Source organism: Strix aluco, chromosome 2 (genome assembly GCF_031877795.1).
Source record: "Strix aluco isolate bStrAlu1 chromosome 2, bStrAlu1.hap1, whole genome shotgun sequence".
Lineage (NCBI taxonomy): Eukaryota > Metazoa > Chordata > Aves > Strigiformes > Strigidae > Strix > Strix aluco.
The window spans coordinates 94,872,738-94,896,729 of NC_133932.1; the positions used below are offsets into that span (position 1 = coordinate 94,872,738).

General features: G+C 37.1%; 1 protein-coding gene across 2 annotated transcripts in view; it reads left to right on the top strand.

The window, feature by feature from the left end:
* KLHL1 (kelch like family member 1) overlaps positions 1–23,992 on the top strand; it is a 260,832-nt gene that overhangs the window by 210,531 nt on the left and 26,309 nt on the right. For both annotated transcript variants that reach the window (XM_074815555.1, XM_074815556.1), the window contains one exon: positions 20,999–21,161. In XM_074815555.1, the coding sequence (XP_074671656.1) occupies positions 20,999–21,161 (163 nt within the window). The remainder of the gene's footprint in view (positions 1–20,998; positions 21,162–23,992) is intronic.

Sequence of the window (23,992 nt, forward strand, 5' to 3'; positions counted from 1 at the left end):
TTTTCATTTTTCTTTAAAACACAGAGGAAAAAACTCATAAATAACTCCTTAGCCAAATGAGACACAATATTCTCAGCCAGTCCAGTATGGTACTATGTAGTTGCAATTGTTTAGCTATGCCCTAAATTAAAAAAAGAAAAGATTTTGCAAAAGAATTACCAGGTGTTGCTTTCCAATAAGGAATCCACTTCTAAGAAACAAGACTCAGAACTTTTTTTTCTAAAAAAAAAGGTAGAATTAGCAATTACAGTTATGTAAGAACACATAGAATCAGCCTATTCCTAGCTTTATGTGGCTCTTTATTCAGCCTGAGGTCTTAATTTGAACAGAACAGTGTATAGCAAAAAATCTTACAGAGAAATCATTGCATTTAGTCCTGGACCAAAATGCTGTCTGGGTAAGACTTCATTGATAGATTCAGCCATGACATTGGTCCTGCAGTGAGCATGTGAACTCTATGCGTAACATTTTTCTTAATATCAACATACTAAAATTCAGCTTCAGATGGATACAAGAGTTTTCTATCAATATGATTAGAATAAAAGTCTCAGTGTTATAAAAAAAGAGGTGTTCTTTTTAAAAAAAAGTCTGGGTCATCTCCTTTACAGGAAAATTTTTCATGTTTTCTGTGCTAGCCAAGTGTATGAAAAATTGAAAAATTATAATTAAGCATGGATAAAAATATTTTTCAGTGTAGGTAAATTAGGTAGATTGTATTTTGTACTTGTTAATTTAAAAAGTGAATTAACCTAGAATCCTCTATGGAAAATAATATTTAAAAAGCCAGTTGTAACTCTGGTAAAGCAAAGATAACTTAGATTCCACTAGTCGAACTAGAACTTTTAAAAAGGAATCCAAAGGTCTTCTATTGGGTATTTATGTATGTGTGTATGTATAATGTGAGAGATGCAAAAATATATATTCTTGAAAAACTGTTTGAGATACAAAACTAAACCAAAAAATACAGTAAATTTGTAGGAAATCATCTATTTAAAAAAAAAAAACAAACCTAAAAAAGTACTGAAGTACATAACATCTTAAAGCTAGAGGTAACATAATAGGTAGTATCAATGGAAACACAGTTTAGTACTCTCTGATAGAATCATTCCTTCATAAAGTAATAAATTGAAAAAAGAAAATAAATCAATTATTAAAATAAATTTATTCTACATAATAGAAGTTCTACAACTAAAATATTGTCATGAAGCAAATATTTTTAATTTCTTTGTTTTCACTTGATGAAATAAAGAAGGCAATGTTTTTTAACAATACATTTCTAAAATATCAACAGTGGAAATATCAGAAATATCAGAAAAAGTTTCAGATACTAGAGACCATGACAGATCCATAATAATAAAATAATACCTGATCACATTGAAACCAAAGTTAACACACAGGTTAATACCACAAATTTATAATGAGCACATCATTACAGTAAAAATTATGCAGATTAAAGATGCAGCTTATGAGGTGAATATGGAGAGTGATCACGTTCATTTTATGCCAAATAAACTTTTTTTGGAAACAAAGCTCTTGAAGAATCAGTGTTACTAACAGCATTTTTTAAACACTTTGACTAGGAAAACACAGGCTAGAGGATTCATGGGCAGAGTAGATCAGATACACAGCAATGTAGCAAAAGCAGTTAGTGTGCAGGCTGTTTGAGTTTTACCTTTTTCATAAAACATTATGAAACATAGATTATTGCTTGTTCAACCCTGAAAATCTAATGATGAATAGTACTACTCTTTAGACCTGGATTGAAGGATAATTTTCAAGTCAGTAAGTGTTTAACTTTCATATTCTATTTTAAAAACTTTTGCTGTGGCAGTTAAGCAATTATTTTAGACAGAGCTGAAGTCCCAATGAATACATTTGTCTATGGAGTTACAATCTATCAAAAAAGCATTCAAGGCATGGTAGAAACCATTAAAGTAGACTAGGAATATAAATAAAATCTTAATACAGCCTTAATAGTTACATCCATGGTAACTGTAAAGTATACTATAAAAATATAGAGAATAAAGGGGATCTTTTTTCTTCTTTCTCCTCTGGCTTGCGGGGTAGCATCCTCTTTATATATGCTACCTTTGCCAGACTAGAGAGGAGGCAGAAATGTCAAATTCACATCTTCCATTAAGAGACAAATAAAAATAAGTAGGGGTATGTTTTGCTTTGTTTTGTTTTGTTTTTAAAAAAAAGTTACAGCAAAATAATTCCAATTGTTATATATATTGTGTGTATGTAAAGGAAACCACTATGTGGAGAGAAAAAAGTACAGAGGTGAATAGACAAATGCATGAGAATCTGAGGTTCCATTTTGGACATCAGGGCAGATATGAACCTGCAGTGTCCTTATGGACAGGAAGCTGGAGATCAAAGGCAGGAAGAAAAAAATGTCAGTAAAATGGGGAGAATTGAATTAGCATTGAAACCAACAGATGGATCTTGTACTAGCTCATACCCTACTGGTATGATAAAACTGTAATTATTTATGATTAATTAATTTTCCCAGAAGTGTTGTAAGCACACCAACTATTTATAAATAAAAGAATTCTTGAAAGGTATAATCATATTTTTTGCAGAACGTTTGCTGCAGTGCCAAAAGCTAGAACACTGGATAAAAGAAATTATTCTAGATACTAGTTTGTTAGAGCATACCAACAGCTGAAAATAATACAGCCCTTCATACTACCACACATGTATAAAACTGACCAAATTCTACTGCACTGGGCAAAGACATTCCCTATTTCCAGATGTATGCAGCTTAATTGTTGGATGTTTAAATCCTCTGAGCAAATCACCATGATGTCTGTTCAAATCAAGCTTAAATCAACAAAGCTGTGAGTTCGATGTATTCTATACATGTCAAATCTGCAGTATGTTCTGCTCATGCAGGAAATCTGAGATGGTTTTGGACCTTGACATATTGGCAGTTATGGACAATACTTTCAGTCATGAAGAAAACATTCATATATCGTATATGTGCTTCATGAGTATGAAGAAAAATATCCACCTCTTTGTTATTTGTGTAACATGAAGAAGCAGTTTCCACCTTTAATCTGTCCCTTCTTCGTTTACATCCTTGTACAAAAGATTATTCACTAGCATTAATTTAACAGTATGAGTGGAATGGAAAACAAAACAAGCTCAAGGAGAAAGACTCATGTCCGAAAAAGGTTCTTTGAGTCAAGATCCTGTTGGAAATATCTTGGTTTTCTGCAATGTAAATCTTTCTGGGTACATCAGCATCTCAGAAGGTGGTACTATGCTGAAGATGTGTGTTCTCCCTCTCTGTGTGGTGATTTCTGTGCACAAGAAAACAAACCCCCAAAACTAGAAAAACCCAAACCTATAAAAACCTAAGCAATAAGTAGAGTGGAATAGTTCTTCAACAGACTAGTTTACCAGAGCACAGCAATGCTCTGACATAGCTGTATTGTTTACCCTCTCAGAAGCAGCTGTTTAGAGATTAGTTTGAGAATCTTTCTTTTATGCAATATTGACTAGTACCATGTACCTCTATGTAGCTAAATTATTGTTATTTGTTAATGTTGAAATGTCAGGGGAAATACATCATTCTAGCTGCTTTCACTGTGTTGACAGAAGACCTGAGCCTTTTAAAGTATTTTCTCTGTAATATCGATTTGCATGTATATTAAATTTTTGCTTTGGATTCTTCTCCTAATCATCGGGACCATTACAGGGTTATTTCTTTCTGAATTATTAAGTACCTTGTCATTGTACTTTGCACCCTTAGTAAGTAGTAGATCATGACCCAATTCACTAAAGAGCTACAAATCATAATGCCAACACTTATAATAATTTCTGTGTCATGTTCTCAGGATAATAGTGTGGCAGGGTTGAGAATCTGGTGTCTCATCTACAAAACTGAATGTAAATAAAGAGGCGGCAGGCAGATCTTCTATAAATTTGCATTATATTAACTTGTCAGTATAATAGTTTCTGGCCCAAGAGGGCAGGGGTATTTTTATAATTCTTTTATTCAGCCTTGATACCTGCTCGTGAATAAACATAGGAAGAGGTATTTTCACAGCGTGTCACTGAATATTCACTAAGGAAGGTAGGTCACGTCTAATTCTCTAATCTATCACATACTAAATTCCCAGCTTGGCTTATGGCAGTCCTATATGTAGCATCCAAAGAACAATACTTGTATTTCACACCCAGTTAAGATTATGGTTGTGAAAAGTAAATACCAGGTTTAATTAATTGACGCATAATTTAAACCAACCAAATTACCATCATTATTTTTAATGACTTTAGTGACTTTACCATCATTACTTTTCTTTATGTTGACACCAGTAGTATGGAAGAAAAGCGGTTGAAGACTTAAAGAGAGCAAGAACAACAGTAAGGAAAAGCAGCAATGTTAGTTACAATGAATACAAAATTGTCCAAGTATGCTTCTGTGGATGTGGGTGAGAAAGGATATTGTTAGAAATTTACAGCTACCTGGAAACTAAATAAATGCAGAGCATAAAATGGTGGAGTAAAGTCTGGGTGTTACTTAATCAAGTTTAATAGCTGGATAACAAGTGACTGATTTATTTGTCTCCTCACCCTGTGTCATGATACAAGACGTCTGCCCTATTCTTAAAAGGTAATTTCCTTATTTAAAAAATTAGTTGTTGGATACAAGTTTTACCTTCCCAGTTAAAATTCCGTGTCTCTACAAATATCAAAATGCAGCGAATACAATAAAGCTAACACCACAGATATTTTTTCTTTACCATTTTGTATCCAAAAGTGTCAGTATGAAGCTATATTTCCTGTTATTTTATAAAAACTGACACTTAAAAATTTCACTATGTGAAATTAGGTCTGTCATGCAGATAAGGAAAGGTAGAGTTAGAAATATGATAGGAAGTGTCCCATTATTTTGTAACATCACAGAAAAGCAATTTAAAAATCCCATTCCAATCTCCAAGTATAAATAACTGAAACTGTACAGATCTCAGCCCTTAATTGGACATGATAGTTTTTTTGCTACATAGCTTTGTAAAGGCAATCAAAAGAAAAAATGACTGCCATTTCACACTGGACAATATTCATTTTTAGATCTCATTTAGCTAAAAAATAACACCGTTTGCTTTCATAAATCCCTAAGTCTAAATGCTTAGGAGAATTATTTTCCAGGTAGAAAAAATTCATCTTCCCAGTATATAGTAACATGGTATTGCAACTAATTTCCTACTTTCCTGTACTTTTATTTTGGTCTGCAAAATTTATTTTAGTGTTTCCAAAATTTTTTTTATTTCAGGAATCTACCAGTTTCAGATTGTACTGATGAGCAGCAATACATTGACACATTATTTAGTTAGGATGCTTTTTAATCAAGACTGCAGAGTTTCCCCAAAAGCATCTTTATGACAGGAAATAGAGTTTAATAGGTACTGATTTCTATATGACTGAACAAATAACAAACATTGAGTTATTAAATTTTTCATCATTTTCAGGGAAACATTAAGATTTCTTTGTACTATACGTACTGTACCTAGCTACTCAATATATTCCTGAAAACATATCTTAAGAAAAAAGTTGTTTCTTTTCTTAAAAGACATCCTCATAGTTGCATTTCTATTAACCATATGAGAACTAGCAAAGCCAAACTGTTCAGAATGTCATGAAAATGAAAGTAATTCATCAAAGGATGGATAGGATACATTAGTCCCTCAACGCCAGAATTATTATTCTCTACAGATTAAAAAAAATGTAAAATCTGATTCTACCTATTTCCATCTTTTTATTCAGATAAATAATAACCTTGATTATTTTTAATGTAATTCTCTTACAATAAAAGCCTCCTTTTCTGGATATATTATTGCTTTTCTCAGCAAACAAAACAGAGCACCAGTATCATGTAGAACATTAAGTCCAAGAGGATTTCTTCTTTTTTTTTGTGCCTTAAGCTGGTTTTGTCAAATTGTTGAAGATGAGGTGCAAGAAGAAAAGCTGTGAGGACCTTTTGTCCTTTCTCTTCTCTTAAAAAATGGTCCTGAAAAACTAACAATATTATTCTTGTGTGCATTTTGCTTAACGACAATAAGACTTCAAGTATCAGATAGAAATTGTTATTTTCTCATTTAGGAACAGAAAAAGCCCATTTTATGTAATATATTTTAATAAAAACATTATCTACATTCTGAATGTAAATCTAGATGGATGTTTCTTATCTAGTGGGCATAGAACACAGAAAACAAAATTAGGTACTCTGATGTCACTTTAGTGTAGGATGCTTATAGTGAACATGAAAACCTTTTTCATGAAGTCAAGATGAACTCTGATCTTCTAACACATTGTTTACTCTCTTTAACTACAAAAAGATGAAAAATGTTATCTCAAGAGACCATGCAGAAATTGGCTGCACCATTTAGGAAAAAAAAGTATATAGAGTTCAGTACATTTGCTCTTTAAGGAGGAGGATTTCTACTGTGTGCTAATAGGATTGGAACTCTGACATTTCAACACAGACTACTTAAAATGAATTTTTTTTTTTCTATTAAAACAAATGACCTGGAACATTCAGAAAAGAGAATAGTCTTGTTTCATCAATTTTATTGGAAAATATTTTGCTTTGTGATCAGGGTAGAATGTATCCCTTAAGATTTCGATTGCATTATTGCCATTTGCAGTTATCATGGACTGTTCAGTAACTTCAGTACAGGTTTTGATACAGAGGTAATATGTACTGCACTCTGTTCTGTGTGATGCGGAGGTTAAAAGCAACACCTTTGGAACTACCCTTTAATCCATATGTATGATATAAAATGCACATAGAAGTTCTGCCATCTAAGCTCTGAGACCAAACTGTAAGAACCAATAATGCTTGATATTGAATTCCCCATGTATGACACAATCTGCTCTGGAATTCTTCATATACGACACATTCTGCTGTAAAGGGTGTATTTATTTATTTGCTTGTGAGGGAGGTATTACCTTATGACTACTACTCATTATAATTTTTTTGAAACATATGGTGCAAGCACTGCCTAATGGTGAAATTAAATACTTCTGCATTGCATTGCTTAGAACTTTTGCAACTTGGCTTCTTAGAAAATATAATGCAAGAATCAGACTGTGGCATTCATAGATAGGTGGGTAATAGAGGCAGCCAACAGATGCAACAGTTTATGCAGCAGCTTTCACAAACGGGGGCTAGAAACTACTGAGGCCAGTATATATGGGCTCTGCAATGATGGCTTCAGGAATACAGCCCTGGAGAAAAGAGCTTTGGAAGAGCTGATAGATTTTTCAAGGATCACCTCCTTTAAGCTCAAAAAAGTTCCATCTTGATGTGCAGAATATCAGAAAAAGGCAGTAGCAGGTGTGCTCCTGGTTAAACTCAGACTAAAAAAGGAAGATGCAAGTGGTGAAAATGGAAAAGTGACCCAGGAGAAATACAGACATGCTGTCTGAGCTTGTAGGGATCAGGTTAGGAAAGCCAAAGCTCATTTTGAGTTGAATCTGATGCGTGACTTGAAAGGCAACAAGAAAGACTTCCTCAGGTCTTTCAACAGTAAAAAGAAGACTAGTGAAAATATGCGCTCTCTGCTGACTGGGGCAGGGGACCTCGTGAGAAAAAACACAAAAAAGGCTGAGGTACTAAATGCCTTCTTTGCCTCTTTAAGACTGGCTTCTGGAGTCCCAGATCCTTGAAACCAGAGGGGAAAGTCTGGAACAAGGAAGACTTACCCTCAGTGGGGGATGATCAAATTAAGGAACATTTAAGCAAGCTGGACATGTACAAGTCCATGGAACCTGAAAACATGCACACATGAGGTCTGAGGGAGTTGGCTGATGTCCTTGTGAGGCCACTCTCAATTATCTTTAAAGGGTCATGGTGATCAGGAGAGGTTCCTGAGGACTGGAAGAAAGCAAATGACACTTTTATCTTCAAAAAGGATGAGAAGGGTCTGGAAAGATACAGGCCAGTCAGCCTCACCATGATCCCTGAGAATGTGATGGAGCAAATAATACTGGAACAGTTTCAGTCCATATTTAGGATAAGAAGTTGCCTGGGAATAGTCAACATGAATTTATGAAGGAAAAATCATTCCTGACCAACCTGACTAGCTGAACTGCCAGGGTCAGAGAGCTGTAATCACAAGCTCAAAGTCCAGCTGGAAGCCACTAGTGATGTTTCCCAGGGGTCATCTTAATTAATGACCTAGATGATGGGACAAAGCGCACTCTAGGCAAGTTAGCAGATGACAAAACCAGTGAGGAGTGGTTGATGGTTATGATGCCATCAGAGGCACCTCAACAGGCTGGAAAATGAGCTGATAGAAATCTTATGAGGTTCAACATGCCATTGGAGAGGAATAATCCCATGTGCCACTACAGGCTGGGGCTGATTGGCGGGAAAGCAGTCTGCAGAAAAGGCCCTGGGGATCCTGGTGGACAGCAAGTTGGACAAGAGCCAGTAATGTGAGCTTGCAGCAAAGAAGGCCAACAGTATCCTGTGTTGCATTAGGAAGAGTGTTGCCAACAGGATGAGGGAGACGATCTTTCCACACTGCTCAGCCCTGGTGAGACACACCTGGAGTACTGCATCCAGTTCTGGGCTCTCCGCTACAAAAGAGACATTGACTTACTGGAGTGAGTCCAGCAAAGGGCCACAAAGATGGTTAAGAGACTGGAGCATCTCACACACAAGAAGAATCTGAGACAGCTGGGGCTGTTTAATCTGGATTAGAGAAGGCTCAGGGAAATTTTATCAATCTGTATAAATACCTGATGGGAGGTATTAATGAAAATAGATTCATGGTATCCTCAGTGACATTGAGTAAAATACAGACTGATATACAGGAAATACCATCTAAATGTAAAAAAACCCTCCTTTTTCTGCGAGGGTGGTACACTGGCACAGATTTCCCAGAGAGGCTGTGAAGTCTTTATCCTAGGAGTTATTTAAAAACCATCTGGATGTAGTCCTGGGCAACTGACTCTAGGTGACCCTGCTTTGAGCAGTGGGATTAGTTGGACAATTTCCAGAGGTGCCTGCCGACCTCAGCCACTCTGTGATAGATCTACTATAAGTGATTCTGGGAGTCTGAAACTACTATAGGACAATGGGAACAGAATTACAGCCCTTTGAACACCTTGTTTCTCAGGTTTAAATCAGTTTTCTTTTAAGCCTGACACAAGATCAGATGTCAATAATGCACAGACCATTGCCAATTTATTATTTTTTTGTCAGTTTTAACACCATATTTAAATAACATCAGCCATTGCTTGTTAAAGACTATCAGCACATTTTATAAAATCTTAGTGGTTGTAATACATCCATTCTTAAATAACTATTAAGTTTCTAAGTACACTGTTGAATCTACAGTCAGTTGCTGATGATGCAATGAACCAATTTGTTTTTTAAATGAATGTCATCATTAATATCAGGACTTCCATTTCTGCATTGCTTCATTTTACTGTTATGGTTTTATTTAAGCAATTCTATACTTAGATTAAAAAGTCTCATCTCATTTAGCAGTTTAAAAAAATTATTTATTTATAATTTGCATTTTGGTATACTCACTATAAAGTATTAAACACAAAACCAAAAATATATGTCTCATTAAATCTGTGAATCTGACTTGTAAAATTTGAGGGGCTTGTTGGTCTCATTTCATCACTTTAAATCAAAACCGTTTCATCAGTTTAAACAAAGGTTAGATGTTGATTTTTTCAGTACTACATTTTCATTCTCCCAGAATGATTTTTGGATCTTATCAAGTAATACATCATTGTACAAAAAGTGTGTAGAAAAATCCCTTAGCTGATATGGATGAGAGATGATAGAAGGGAGGTGAAATAAAAGGAGTGGAGAGGATGATGGTGGTAACAGAACAGGCAGAGAGATTTAGAGAGAAAATAGATTTCTTTCAGCAATGCTCTTTTCATTTTCAGCACACTTTCTTTTTAAGACTAAATTGGCATCATTTTAGTAGTCCCATATGATATTTGTGTTGAAAAGGAAGCTGAAAGTTGTTGATAGTAAACGAGCTGATCCTGCATACAGGGGAAAGGAAAACTGGTCTAGTTAGTCCAATCTTTCAAAATGTAACTGCAAAATCTGGAGATGTTTTACTTTCTTAACCAGAAAGCTAAGCATATTAAGGGATTACAGTCAATATTTCTCCTACTTTCTATCACCATCATGCCAGGTAAGAGACTGAATGTCTCTTTCTGAGCACTCTTCCTTTGAGGAGAAATCATCAGCAAAACAGAATCAACATTATCACTTTCAGAGAGTGAAAGTCAAGGAGACTGTTGTGTCATAGAAGACATAGAAGACAATATACAGTCCTCTGAGTAAAAAGTATTTGAAGAAATTAATGATGATTCATAGCATGAATCATTACAAAAAGTACGAATTTTTGTGTTTTGTAGATCTAGCCTTCCATGTCTCCACTTTTCAACATCTATGTGATTAATGATTTCATAATATTTTTAATAATTGTAAAACAAAACAAAACAAAACTATATAGTATGAGTACCTTGAAAAATAAGAGAAAAAAAAATTTCTATAAAAACAACTTACTGATTGATGTGAATTTGTCTGCTTATATTTGCCTTGGGTTTTTGCTTTGGGCTTGTTCTCTTTGGCTGCCTTTTCTGTCACACAGACATAGATATCTCAAATATGTATGTATTGTGGGTTGACCCTAGCTGGACGCCAGGTGCCCACCAAAGTCACTCTATCACGCCCCTCCTCAGCTGGACTGGGAGAGAAAATATAACAAAAGGCTCATGCGTCGAGATAAGGACAGGGAGAGATCATTCAGCAATTACCATCACGGGCAAAACAGACTCGACTTGGGGAAATTAGTTTAATTTATTACCAATCAAATCAGAGCAGGATAATGGGAAATAACGCCAAATCTTAAAACACCTCCCCCCCACCCCTCCCTTCTTCCTGGGTTAAACTTTACTCCTCATTTCACTACCTCCTCACCCCGCAGCAGTGCAGGGAGACAGGAAGTGGGGGTTGCAGTCAGTTCATCACACATTGTTTCTGCTGCTCCTTCCTCCTCGGGGAGGACTCCTCACACTCTTCCCCTGCTCCAGCACGGGGTCCCTCCCTTAGGAGAAGTCCTTTTCTCCAACGTCAGTCCTTCCCACGGGCTGCAGTTCTTCATGAACTGCTCCAGCGTGGGTCCCCCATGGGGTCACCACAAGTCGTGCCAGCAAACCTGCTCCAGTGTAGGCTCCTGTCTTCATGGGTCCACAGGTCCTGCCAGGAGCCTGCTCCAACACAGGCTTTCCATGGGAACACAGCCTCCTTTGGGGACATCTGCCTACTCTGGTGTGGGCTCCTCCATGGGCTGCAGGTGGAGATCTGCTCCACCGTTAACCTCCGCGGGCTGCAGGGGCACAGCCTGCCTCACCATGGGCTGCACCATGGGCTGCAGGGGAATCTCTGCTCCAATGCCTGGAGCACCTCCTCCCCCTCCTTCTTCACTGACTTTGGTGTCTGCAGAGCTGTTTCTCTCACATATTCTCCCTCCTCTCTTTAGCTGCAGTTGCTGTTGCACCATTTTTTCCCCCCTTCTTAAATATGCTATCACAGAGGCGCTACCACTGTCTCTGATGGGCTCAACCTTGGCCAGCGGTGGGTCCGTCTTGGAGCTGGCTGGCATTGGCTCTGTCAGACATGGAGGAAGCTTCTAACATCTTCTTAGAGAAGACCGCCCCCATCTTTCCACACAAACCCAATACAGTATGAATTGATTTTTTTCCAACTCTAAAACTATATATACATCATTGTGTATTGTTATTAACAAATATTGAATATTGTTTTAATAGTGAAGAGGGAATGAAAGCTTCTTAATGGCATTGCAGCACAGAAGTAACAGCCTTTATTGATTTCATTTCATTTGATTATGCCTCACACGAATAGAGTGCAGCAATTGACGGCTACAAGCTCTTCAGGAGGGGTAGACAGGGAAGGAGAGGTGGTGGAGTGGCCCTATATGTAAGAGAATGCTATGAGAGCTCGGAAAACAAGCATAGTGATAATGGGGTTGAGAGTGTGTGGATCAGGTTAAGGGCCAATAAAGCAGATCTAGCTGTGGGAGTCTGCTATAGATCTCCCAACCAAAGCAGTGAGGTGGATGAAGCTTTCTACAAACAATTGGGAGAAATCTCGTGGTCACTTGCCGTTGTTCTTGTGGGGGACTTTAACCTCCTGGATATCTGCTGGGATCACAGCACAGCGGAGAAGGAACAATCCAGGAGGTTCCTGGAATGTGTGGAGGATAACTTCCTCACACAGCTGGTGAGTGAATAGACCAGGGAAGGTGCCCTCCTGGACCTGCTTCTTGTGAACAAGGAAGAGCTTGTGGGGGAGGTAAAGGTTGGAGGCTGTCTAGGGTGCAGTGATCATGAGATGATCGAATTTTTGATCCTTCGAGAAACAAAGAGAGGGGTTAGTAAAACTGCCACCTTAGACTTCTGGAGGGCTAACTTCGACCTGTTCAAGAGATTGGTTAACAAAATCCCTTGGGAGGCTGCCTTGAAGGAAATGGGAGTCCAGGAAGGCTGGACATACTTCAAGAGAGAAGTCTTAAAGGCACAGGAACAGGCTGTTCCCGTATGCCGAAAAACAAGCACGCGGGGAAGGAGACTGGTCTGGCTAAACAGGGACCTTTGGCTGGATCTCAAGAACAAAAGGAGAATCTATCGCCTTTGGAAGAGGGGCCAGGCCTCTCATGAAGACTATAAAGTCGTAGTGAAGCTATGCAGGGAGAACATCAGGAGAGCCAAAGCGCAGCTAGAGCTCAACTTGGCTGCAGCTGTTAAGGATAACAAAAAATCTTTCTATAAATTCATCAACAGCAAGAGGAGTATTAGAGAAAATCTCCCTCCCCTATTGGATGCAGAGGGAAACATGGTAACTAAGGATGAGGAAAAGGCTGAGGTGCTCAACGCCTCCTTTGCCTCAGTCTTTAGCAGTGGAACTGGCTGTTCGCTGGACACCCAGCCTCATGAGATGGGAGATGGGGAGGGGAAGCAGACTGATGTCAGCACAGTTGAAGAGGAGGTGGTCAGAGACCTGCTACACCACTTGGATGCACACAAGTCTGTGGGACCGGATGGGTTACACCCAATGGTGCTGAAAGAGTTGTCAGATGTGCTCGCCAAGCCGCTTTCCATGATTTACCTGCAGTCATGGCTAACCAGGGAGGTCCCACTGTGGACTGGAGGGTGGCAAATGTGACACCCATCTACACGAAAGGCAGGAAGGAGGATCCAGGAAACTATGGACCTGTCACTCTGACCTTGGTGCCAGGGAAGGTCATGGAGCAGGTCATCTCGAGTGCCATTAAAAGTCATATAATGGACATCCAGGAGATCAGGCCTAGTCAGCATGGGTTTATGAAAGGCAGGTCCTGCCTGACAAACCTGATCTCCTTCTACAACAGGGCGACCCGCTTATTGGATGAGGGAAAGGCTGTGGATGTTGTCTACCTTGACTTTAGTAAGGCCTTTGACACCGTTTCCCACAGTATTCTCCTGGTGAAACTGACTACTCACGGCTTGGATGGGCACATGCATTGCTGGGTAAAAAAACTGTCTGGATGGCCGGGCCCAAAGAGTTCTGGTGAACGGAGTTAAATCCAGTTGGCGGTCGGTCACAAGTGGTGTCCCCCAGGGCTTGGTTTTGGGGCCACTCCTCGTTAACATCTTTATTGATGATCTAGATGAGGGGATCAAATGCACCATCACTAAGTTTGCAGATGCCACCAAGTTGGGTGGGAGTGTTGATCTGCTCGAGGGTAGGGAGGCTCTGCAGAGGGATTTGGACAGGCTGGAGCGATGGGCTAAGGCCAACTGTAGGAGTTTCAATAAGGCCAAATGCCGGGTGCTGCACTTTGGCCACAACAACCTCCAGCAGCGCTACAGGCTTGGGGAGGAGTGGCTGGAGATCTGCCAGTCAGAGAGGGACTTGGGGGTGTTGATTGACAGCCAGCTGAACATGAGCCAGCAGTGTGCCCAGGTGGCCAACAAGGCCAATGGCATCCTGGCTTGTATCAGAAATAGCGTGGCCAGCAGGGACAGGGAAGTTATCCTGCCTCTGTACTCGGCACTGGTGAGGCCACACCTCGATTCCTGTGTTCAGTTTTGGGCCCCTCACTACAAAAAGGACATTGAATTACTCGAGTGTGTTCAGAGAAGGGCAACGAAGCTGGTGAAGGGTCTGGAGCACATGTCGTACGAGGAACGGCTGAGGGAACTGGGGTTGTTTAGTCTGGAGAAGAGGAGGCTGAGGGAAGACCTCATCGCCCTCTACAACTACCTGAAAGGAGGTTGCAGAGAGATGGGGATGAGTCTCTTTAACCAAGTAACAAGTGATAGGACAGGAGGTTATGGCCTCAAGTTGCAAGGGAAGGTTTAGACTAGATATTAGGAAGCATTTCTTTACAGAATGCGTTGTTAGGCATTGGAATGGGCTGCCCAGGGAGATCATGGAGTCCCCATCCCTGGAGGTGTTTAAGAGTAAAGTTGACTTAGCGTTTAGGGATATGGTGTAGTTGGGAACTGTCAGTGTTAGGTCAGTGGTTGGACTGGATGATCTTCAAGGTCTTTTCCAACCTGGATGATTCTGTGGTTCTGTGATTCTGTGATTAAAACATCCTTATTTCCTAGAATTATTATTGCTGTGATATATTTTATACATGCTTCATAAAGCAAATTATTGGTTGTCTAAAGAAATGAAGGCATATATTAGGGAAGTAACTTTCCTTGAACACTCAACTCTAGTTTCGTAAGTTCTAATTATACCTGTATATGCCTTTCCCATTAATAACTGAAATATGTATACATTCAGCAAACTCTGCAGTAGCAATGACCTGAGAAGGCAATATTTTGAGAGTGATATTATTCAAAATTTGCATGATCAAAAGGAACTATTCACAAAAAAAGCATCTTAAAAAAAAAAGTAATGGAAAATTTTTTGAAAACATAATTTTGGCTGCTCCCAGAATGTTGTGAAGTCTGATAAAGAGTACTTAGTTGATTCACCAGTATTGCAAGGTGCATATTTATTTATTTGACTGACATAATGATGTCTAGAATTTAAGTACAATTTTTTTTTGTAAGCATTAGAGCTGCTTCTATGAGTCACTAAGTTTTTCTATATTAGTAATTAAGTTAATTACCCGGACAGTGGGATATCTAGGTTCCAAAGTTTGACCTAGTCAGGAAATGACTACACTGAAAATGTGATATCCACCCTTTCAGGGTAGCCATGGAGGTCTGGGATAGATCTCCTTAGATCCTTCTGTAGGGGCTGTTCTTATTATATGGCATATTAATACAAAATGGGATAGAAGAAAAATGAGAGGAAGAGTAGGGCACTGATAGTTGTGATAACTGAGTGCCGGATCCCACTCCTTGAATATTTTTAATTTCAAACAATACATAGCTATGGAAGCAAGAAAAAGAAAGAGCATTATTCCTAGTCTGGTAAGTGAGTCCAGCAAAGTAATCTTATTATTAGTCTTTGTTAGTCTTGTGCTTTGTATTAGTAAACTTCATGTTATTCTGTTATTTTAATACTACGTTCATCCAGTTTTGGATGAGCTTTTTAATGGCTTTTTTTCAGCCCAAAGAGCTTGAAATAAACTGAGGAAAATGTCACAGAGTTGTAGAAAAGTGTTTAAAGCTGTGGTATAGATGTGACATAAAGTTATATTGTCAATGAGAATGCTGAGCCTACCAAAATCATCTTTGGAGGACTGAAAAAGCAAATCCGGCATAATCCTATCTGACTTTAATAGATAATTGTTTCTGGAGCAAAATATTCTCAAAATAGCATCCAGTTTTTTCTGCGGAGGAAACTATTTCATTTGCCTTGACTCTCTGGAAAGAGGTATGATTGGGAAACCAAGAGTGAGTATCCAACCGTTTTGCTCTTGTTTGACAGTGCTATTTGACAGACCAAATCACCAAAATGTCTCTCATATATCATAATAGAGTGGTGAGTTTTCAGTAGGTGACTTTCTATCTCCCCTACACCTGTGCTATGTAATCTGGTTAAACAATAGATGAAGAATGGATGGAAGATATGGAGACTTCTTAGTTTATCAGCCCACTGGAGTGGGAAGGGAGTGCATGAATGAAGAGTAGAAGAGAAACAATGGATTTACTGTTCAACAACAAGAAAAAAAAAAACATATTATGCAATTAGATTCACAATAGAGGCCTAGCTGTTTCTCCCACAGAGATGTCTGTCTCACAAAGCATCTCACTCTCTATGCCATGATATATTAGGCTATGTGCTATATCTTACATTTCTGTCATTTCAACCTGTCATCAATAGACCTCTTGCAATTATCAATTTGACAGGTTTGTCTAGCCCAGCCTCAGAGTTGGTAACTGGGAAGAAAAGACAGTTTCCATCCAGAACAAACACTGAAAGAGACAGTCTATACCAAAGTCAAAGAGACTGTGATGTTATTGCTGTGATCATGTAGACTGACTTTCTGCAAAAGGAACACAGAATTTCTCCCTGTCATTTCTTCCTTGAAGACATGTCATCTCAAGGAGTTTGAGCATATCTGTCTAAAGATGTATCAGGATAGATATGAAAACTTCAAGCAACACAGAAACTAGCATACTCCTAAATCTGTAATTCTAATAAATCCTTACCATCATTGGTTAAAATACAGAATATTATTCTCAGGTTTAATTTAACAGGTTACACTATGATTGGAAAAAAATATCTTTATAAACCTGACATCTCATATGGAATTTCCAGCAAAATTTCTAGATTTTTAATGGTTCTTTTGTAATTCTTTCTGAAGTTCCTTCATACTATTTACATTCTTTACATGTACAACATTTGCATCCATTAGTTTTCATGGGTGTGCCATTACAGGAACTCAATACCAGCTGTAACTACAGGTTTCTCAATCTGTTCCACTTTGCATTTATGCTTCTCAGATATCTACAAATATCAAAGCAAATTTTTTATAAAAAAAGGAGACAAAATACTTAAAATAGACATAATACGACTTTCATAGAATACAGCACCTTGTTTGGTTTTTTAATTTACGTATTCCAAAATGATGATTTGCCCTCACATATAAAGCCACAACTATATCAAAACAGAATGAAATTCAAAATTTCAGAATGTATTTGTCCAGTATTTTAAAACATAGTGAGCCAGAACTGGACCAGCTCTTAAGGAGCAAATGTAAGGATGTCAATGCATTTGGTATTCTGAAGAGATTTTAAATATGTAAATTCATAGCAAGTAAGTATGCGCTACAGTCAGTAGCATGGAAGATTACTTTTGTACAGAAGCCATTCTGTCTTTGTCCTTTATGGAAAGAATAATTTTCCTATAGATTTGCCAGTAAATTTTCCTATTATAGAAGCAATGCAAACTGGCAAACTCAAACAGGCAATTTTGTATTTAATCCCTTAAAGTTCTTCAACCAAAATAAACTTCCAGATTTCTTCACTGGTGTAACTGTAACTATATTCACATCTTTGGGAAATAAGCATGACATGAATCTCACACCAAACCAACATTTTTATTTTGACAGTTTTCTAACTACAACATTTATCTGTGTCAACGTAAGATTAATTTATGTGGAAATGGAATTAAACATCATGATAGCAAAGTATGTAGAAGTTATTCAGTAAGGTCAGACAAATTCAGAGAGCACTCTGATGAACTTTAAAAGCCAGATGAATTCACGACACAACAGCAATTGTTAAATCTAAAGTAAAAGACATTGGGGAAAAAATCTAAAGAAACTGTGCATCTCACAGGGTTCTACATGCATTGTATAAACCCAGTAAAGTTCTCATTATAGAGAAGCCAGTGAAAACTATTTTCTGTATAAAGCCCAGTTAAAAAGTGCGACAGGAAATGCAGAGAGAAAATCCATTACATTTATGCAATGAGCTTAACCGTTTTCATTGTCATTAAAAAAAAAAAAAAAAAAGGCTAAAAATCCATGAAAATGTAGGAAGAACAGTATTTGATTGCAGGGTGTCCTGATCCAATATCGGGGAGGGTTCTTAAACGATCCCAAGAACGAGATTAAGACACAAATGAGGTCAGATGCCATACAACCTTGTGAACTTTATTTTCCGTAACAGCAGATAATAGCGATAGGACAGAGAGAAAAAGAAAGAAAAAATCAGAATACCTAAGCAAGCAAATGGTAGAGATGCGGAAAGATTAATTACCACCACCATGAATCCAACAATATCCCATTGGCTCAGTCTTGGTGCAGGTGATGGTGCTCCAAGCTCCAAGCTCCGCCAAAGTCCCAGCTCCAAGGAAGGAGAGCAAGAAGGATCCCAAGAAAGGAGTACGCAGTCCTTTTACTGTCCCAGTCCCCATGATTTCTCCTAAGAGTCTGCCCATTTCCACGGAGCTCATTGTCATATGTGCCGCCCCGTGTTCCTCCATGTGTGCATGCCCAGGTGTTCACCGTGGTCGTACCGGTGGGGGGTCAACCTGCGGTGTCTCCAGCCTCTGCACATCTTCCTCACCCTGATTTCCTCTCTACCCGGCTGGCGCGCAGGTGCAGCTTGGTAGGCACTGTCAAGGATGTTGTTGTTTCAGCTTCGGGCGGATATTGTGGTTTCTTCAGGGACAATTCGTCTCCTTCAGAGCATAGTCCTCCATGGCGACAGGATGCTGAGGTCAGGAAGTGGTAGTGGTACATCAGCAATGTTGAGACAAACACAGTCTAACACAGTCCCTTACACAAGGACAGAAAATTTTCTACAAAAAGAGACTGAAATAACTGGGATGTCTTAATTCACAGCAGGAAAAAAGATGAGAATAAATCGCAAATATGAAAGGACATGATAAAAAGTATGAAGTAGTGGATGAGATTGAAAAAGTAAATTGAGGACAACTCCTTATGTCCTAATGAAAGCATAAATAAGCTATTCAAGGAAGTCAAAAGTGGAAACTTCAAAACTGATGAGGTGTTTTGACATGAATCATAGTTTCACTGTGAAATTCACTGCATAATACAACTCTGCTTATGTGTGAAGGTAAGAGAGGGTCTGTGTGTTTAGACACCAATTATATATGTATGCATGTGTATAGAAATATTCACACACCTAAACTTTCTTTGAATATGATTAAATTTTTAGCCCAACAAGAGTTTGATTTTCTATTTAACTTTGCATTAAGTAAAGAGTATATACATGAAAAACTACAGTACAATGTTGTTATAACAAATTATAGCAAATACTTTTTTGACAATCTAAACCTGTTTGTTCAGGATTTAAGAATATTTATAGCTATTAGATAATAGGGTGAAAAAAAAAAAAAACAACAACAACAACAAAAAAAGAAAAAACCCACCACAACTACAGCATATGATCTCCTGATTTTCTATGCAAACACTAACACAAGTTTCCACATGTTTGCTACTGGTTGTATTCTGAGATAAACTATTGAGCTATACAGATCACGAGTTCAATTTAATATCCACTTTAATATTGTGGAAAAAATATAGGTGAAACGTGATTGAATAAAAAGCATTTATAAGCAAGAGTCTTCATACCAGAAGAAACTGGAGAATGAGTTCACAAGAGGTTCTACAGAAAAAGACAACGCTCAGACTTTATAAGAAGGAAAAATTCAGTAAGAGTTAGTAGATTTTTTTCTTTAAAAAAAAAAAACAAAACCAACACTCAAAATGCAGGAACACATTCTGTGAACACTGAGATGAGAATTTTTCAAACTCATTGATAAATATGGTTTTAAAGACAAAATAAGCTTTGAATGAACGACTTTTCTGAAAAAGAACAGAACACTGTTCTACACAGAAAGTGTAGAAACTTTGCGTTGATTTAAATAAATTATATCCTTTTCTGCAAGAAATACCTAAACCCATTCTCTGAATCTTTAATGATCTACTGTTTTCTGACTTTTTGGTGAGTTCAAATAAAGTGAAATGGAGTGGAAAAAGACACACTTATTTGGGATTGGATTTAGCCTGAGATTTTTCAGAACAATACTCATTTGGGATCATGGATTCATAGAATGGATTTACTGAGCTCACTGTATTGTAACAAATAGTGCTTAGTTGTAACTTATCTTCCAGAGCCTTCTAAGCTTAACTGAAGATACTGTGAGATAGACAATTCATCAGTTCTTTTGAATGGGTGATTAAAAACCTGCACAGTTAAAAATTTGTTTCTTATTTAAATTTTTCCTACTTCAGGTTCCGTGTTTTACATTTTATTTGTTTTACTTTTCTTCGCTAGATAAAAGAATCCTTATATATCCAACATTATTTTCCTGTGAAGGTACCCATTCTCTTGTTATTTCTTTTTTTTTATAAGGTAAATTGATGAAGCAGTTTAAGTTTCTCACTGTAAGTTACTTGCTCAAGACTTTGAATATGCTTTTTGATTCTGTGCCAGTCCATTATGCTTCCCATTAGTGGAAAATTGTGTATTTTCTTCTACAAAATTGACAAAAATGCTGAAATAATTTTTGGTTAAGTCTGAATCAGACTTCTTTCCCTTTCCTGTGGAATCCTGGTAGAAGCAATTCCATTCAGTGAAATCCCCTTTAGGTGGACAATAATTTGAGATCTATCAGGCTTCCAGTCCATAATTTATCATGTACTTTACTGATATTCTAAAGATATTCTAAAGAGCTAATTCACGATCAGAATGTTGTGAGTTAAACAGTACACAGAAATCTAAGACTATTACATCATTGACAGGTTATTCTAGGAAGCAAACAATCTTCTCAAGGAATGAAATTAGGTTTGTTTGACAAGACCTATTTTTCATAAAGCCATGTGGAGTGGCATTAATTTTATTCCTGTTTGTTAATCCTTAATTAATCAAATCTCAAATCAGTGTTTCCATTTTCACTTCGAATATGCAAGTTCATTTGTTACTTGTGTTTTGGAAAACTTTTTTATTATTGATAGAGAAAGCATGCTTTTATCTTCTCTCACTCTCTCCTCCATTTTAGGAGTTACAGTGCTTGAAGGGCCTATTTATGCAGTGGGAGGACATGATGGTTGGAGTTATTTGAATACAGTTGAGAGGTGGGACCCTCAAAGTCAGCAGTGGACATTTGTGGCAAGTATGTCAATTGCCAGAAGCACTGTTGGAGTAGCAGCATTAAATGGCAAGTGAGTAGGGTATTCTTACATGGTTGAAACACATTTCTTAGAGGGATGAATAACTGTCACAGTAGTAAATAACTTTTAACATACTGTAATAGAGGGTGTCTTTTAAAATAAATGTAGACACACTTGTGCACATCCTCCATATATCTCATGGCTCTTACATTTATTTGAAATAAGTAATTTATATATTTTTTCTACATTATTTTTGTTTAATATTTATATCAAATGCTTAAGAATATAGACCTGAAATTTCAGTGTGTAGGGTATAAACCAATTCAGGACAAATTGTCAGTTGATTCATCTGAGTTTTATATGTTGCATATGTCAGTTCTAGTTAACCAACCGAGTTTATCCATCTAATATATTCATGTACCCAGTGATAAGATTTGTTGTATGTGCATTTTGTACTTGGCTTCAGCCAAACATTGACCCATGAAACCTTTGTCTGAATGCATCACACAGCAAGTAAACAGAAATTTGATTCTTGTCAAAACAGTCAGACTACATTAAACCTGTAATTCTAATTGTGTTCAGATTCTAAGTTTCTCTTTTATAACTTTCACTTTTTAAAATTTTAATGTGGCACTTATTAAAACTCATTTTATAGTAACTTGCTATATGTATTACTTGTTGCTTATAACTTTTAAAGTACTTGCTTTTAGCTATGTAACTAAAAAGACTGTGGTGTAATAAAATAGAGGTGGGGAAGGAATTAATCACACACAACTTCAGTTATTTTTGTATAGACCTCTACAGCTAAGCCAATCATCCTAATTTCCTAATGGAAGAAATATGTACTTTCAGGATATCCTTTGTCTTACTTATTTTAGACATTTATGTTAGGACAGCATGAATTGTGCTTTGTAAGTGTCCATTTTTCTCTACTAACTATATAGGAAACCTGAGGACTGTCTCAGATTCTGACTTCTATATTTTTGATATTTAAGGTGAATCCCACTGTAGACAACAGAACATAAATAAAGGGCTGTCAGTAAAGAATCCATTGGAAATAGTGGGAACAATGGAATAAGGCAAATTTCTGGCATATTTTTTTCCTCATACTTTATTGCTACTGAACAGCAAGGAAGAAAGGATGTGAGATGGAATGAGAAAGAAAATATTGAGGCCATTAAAAAAATAGTTAATAAAAGTTAGGAGATAAAGTATAGAGGGGAAAAAGGATTTATTAAGGCTATTGGGTTTCATGGTAGACTATGCTATTGCATAATTCAACAACGCACTAAATTTTGCCCACCCCATTTCTTCCAGTTGAAAATCATTCAGTTTTGATTATACAGTTGGAAAAACTCTCAGAAATCCTTTATATTCGGTTGTGCTTATCAGACCTAAGATACAGGCTTGAGATAAGTAGGGTGAATTGATTTTTGGCATAGTCAGACTCTTTCCATTGACTACAAGATTCACTGAAACAAGGAGTTTAATTTAGCCCACAAACAACTATGTTAGAAGACCTATAGGAAATTGTGTACCTTTCTGCAGCAGCAGCAGCAGGAGGCCTGACAGAGTACCCATAATCCCATCATTATAAAAATATGTAGGTATTATTTTTTAAAAATTGAATCTCAAATTAATTAAAACTACAGGCTTTAAAATGTTAACTAATTTTATGAGTTTGTCATCTTATGGTAGTGTCTTATTTGCAGAGTAACTGGATTAAATAGGCTTTATTGGATGCATTCATTATTAATATTATATTATTTAATTTATGGTATTGTATACTCAGATAATCTACTTCTCATCCATGACATGTTGTGAAATCATCTGCAAACCACTGAGGCTAAGCTGCCATTGCTTTCTCTTACTAAGTCATGCTGGCATTGAAATGTTCCAGAGTAGACCAAATAAACAAAGCTGCTTTAATAACCCTGTTACTCTAAAAGAACGTGGTTTCGATAGTGTATGAGCCATGCAGCCAACTAGCAGAGACAAGATCTAGACAAATAACCCTGCAAATATAGATCTAAAATTATGAAGAGCTACAGGTGGTTATGTATATATAGTCCAGGTATGTTTCTTTTGCACAGCTGAGCATGTATTTAATGCTTCTTAGTTAATAAATGCTCAACTGAATTTTGCATGACTTACATAAGAACACCTTTAAATGAAAAAAGATGTTATCTGTGTCTCAGAAAAGTGGATTGAACACTGCTGGGAACTGAAAAGCAGTGGTCTCACTGAAGCAAATAGCAAATATACTACTGATTTTTATTTTTTTTTAAATCTGAATAACCATTTTTAAAAAATATTCCATATGCCAAGAACTGAGACTTGAAAACATATGTAAGGACCAAACCTTTCAACTCTCTAGTGCTATTCTTACTACACTGCTGTTCCACACAACTGACATATGCTGCATTCCTCATCTGAACTTTTCACTTTGAAATAGGAAAACAATTATGGATTTTTTTTTAAGAATAGAAATTCTAAGGATATTAGAAATGGATGTCTCGATGGCAAACAAGAGGTTGGCTTTAATATTTGACAAAGGAGAAACTATTTTTTAGCATAGAAGTTTTGAGGAATCTTTTCCTGGTTATTCCTTATGTTCCTTTTCTTCTGCACTGAATTAAATAAGTAAAATAAATAAAATGCAGCAGTGTTAGACTACCTTTGAAGTGAGAGCGTTAGAAACTATTCTATGGGTGTATATATCTCCCACAGTGCTTTGGGCACTTTACATAAAAGGGATTCTGTATGCTAAATATTTCAAATGTGAGCTTCTTAAATACTTGAAAAAAGATAGTCTCTTCTTTTGTGTTTTAATGATGGAAACTATCCCATTTGTGTTCTGTACATCTAAGGTCCGCTTCATT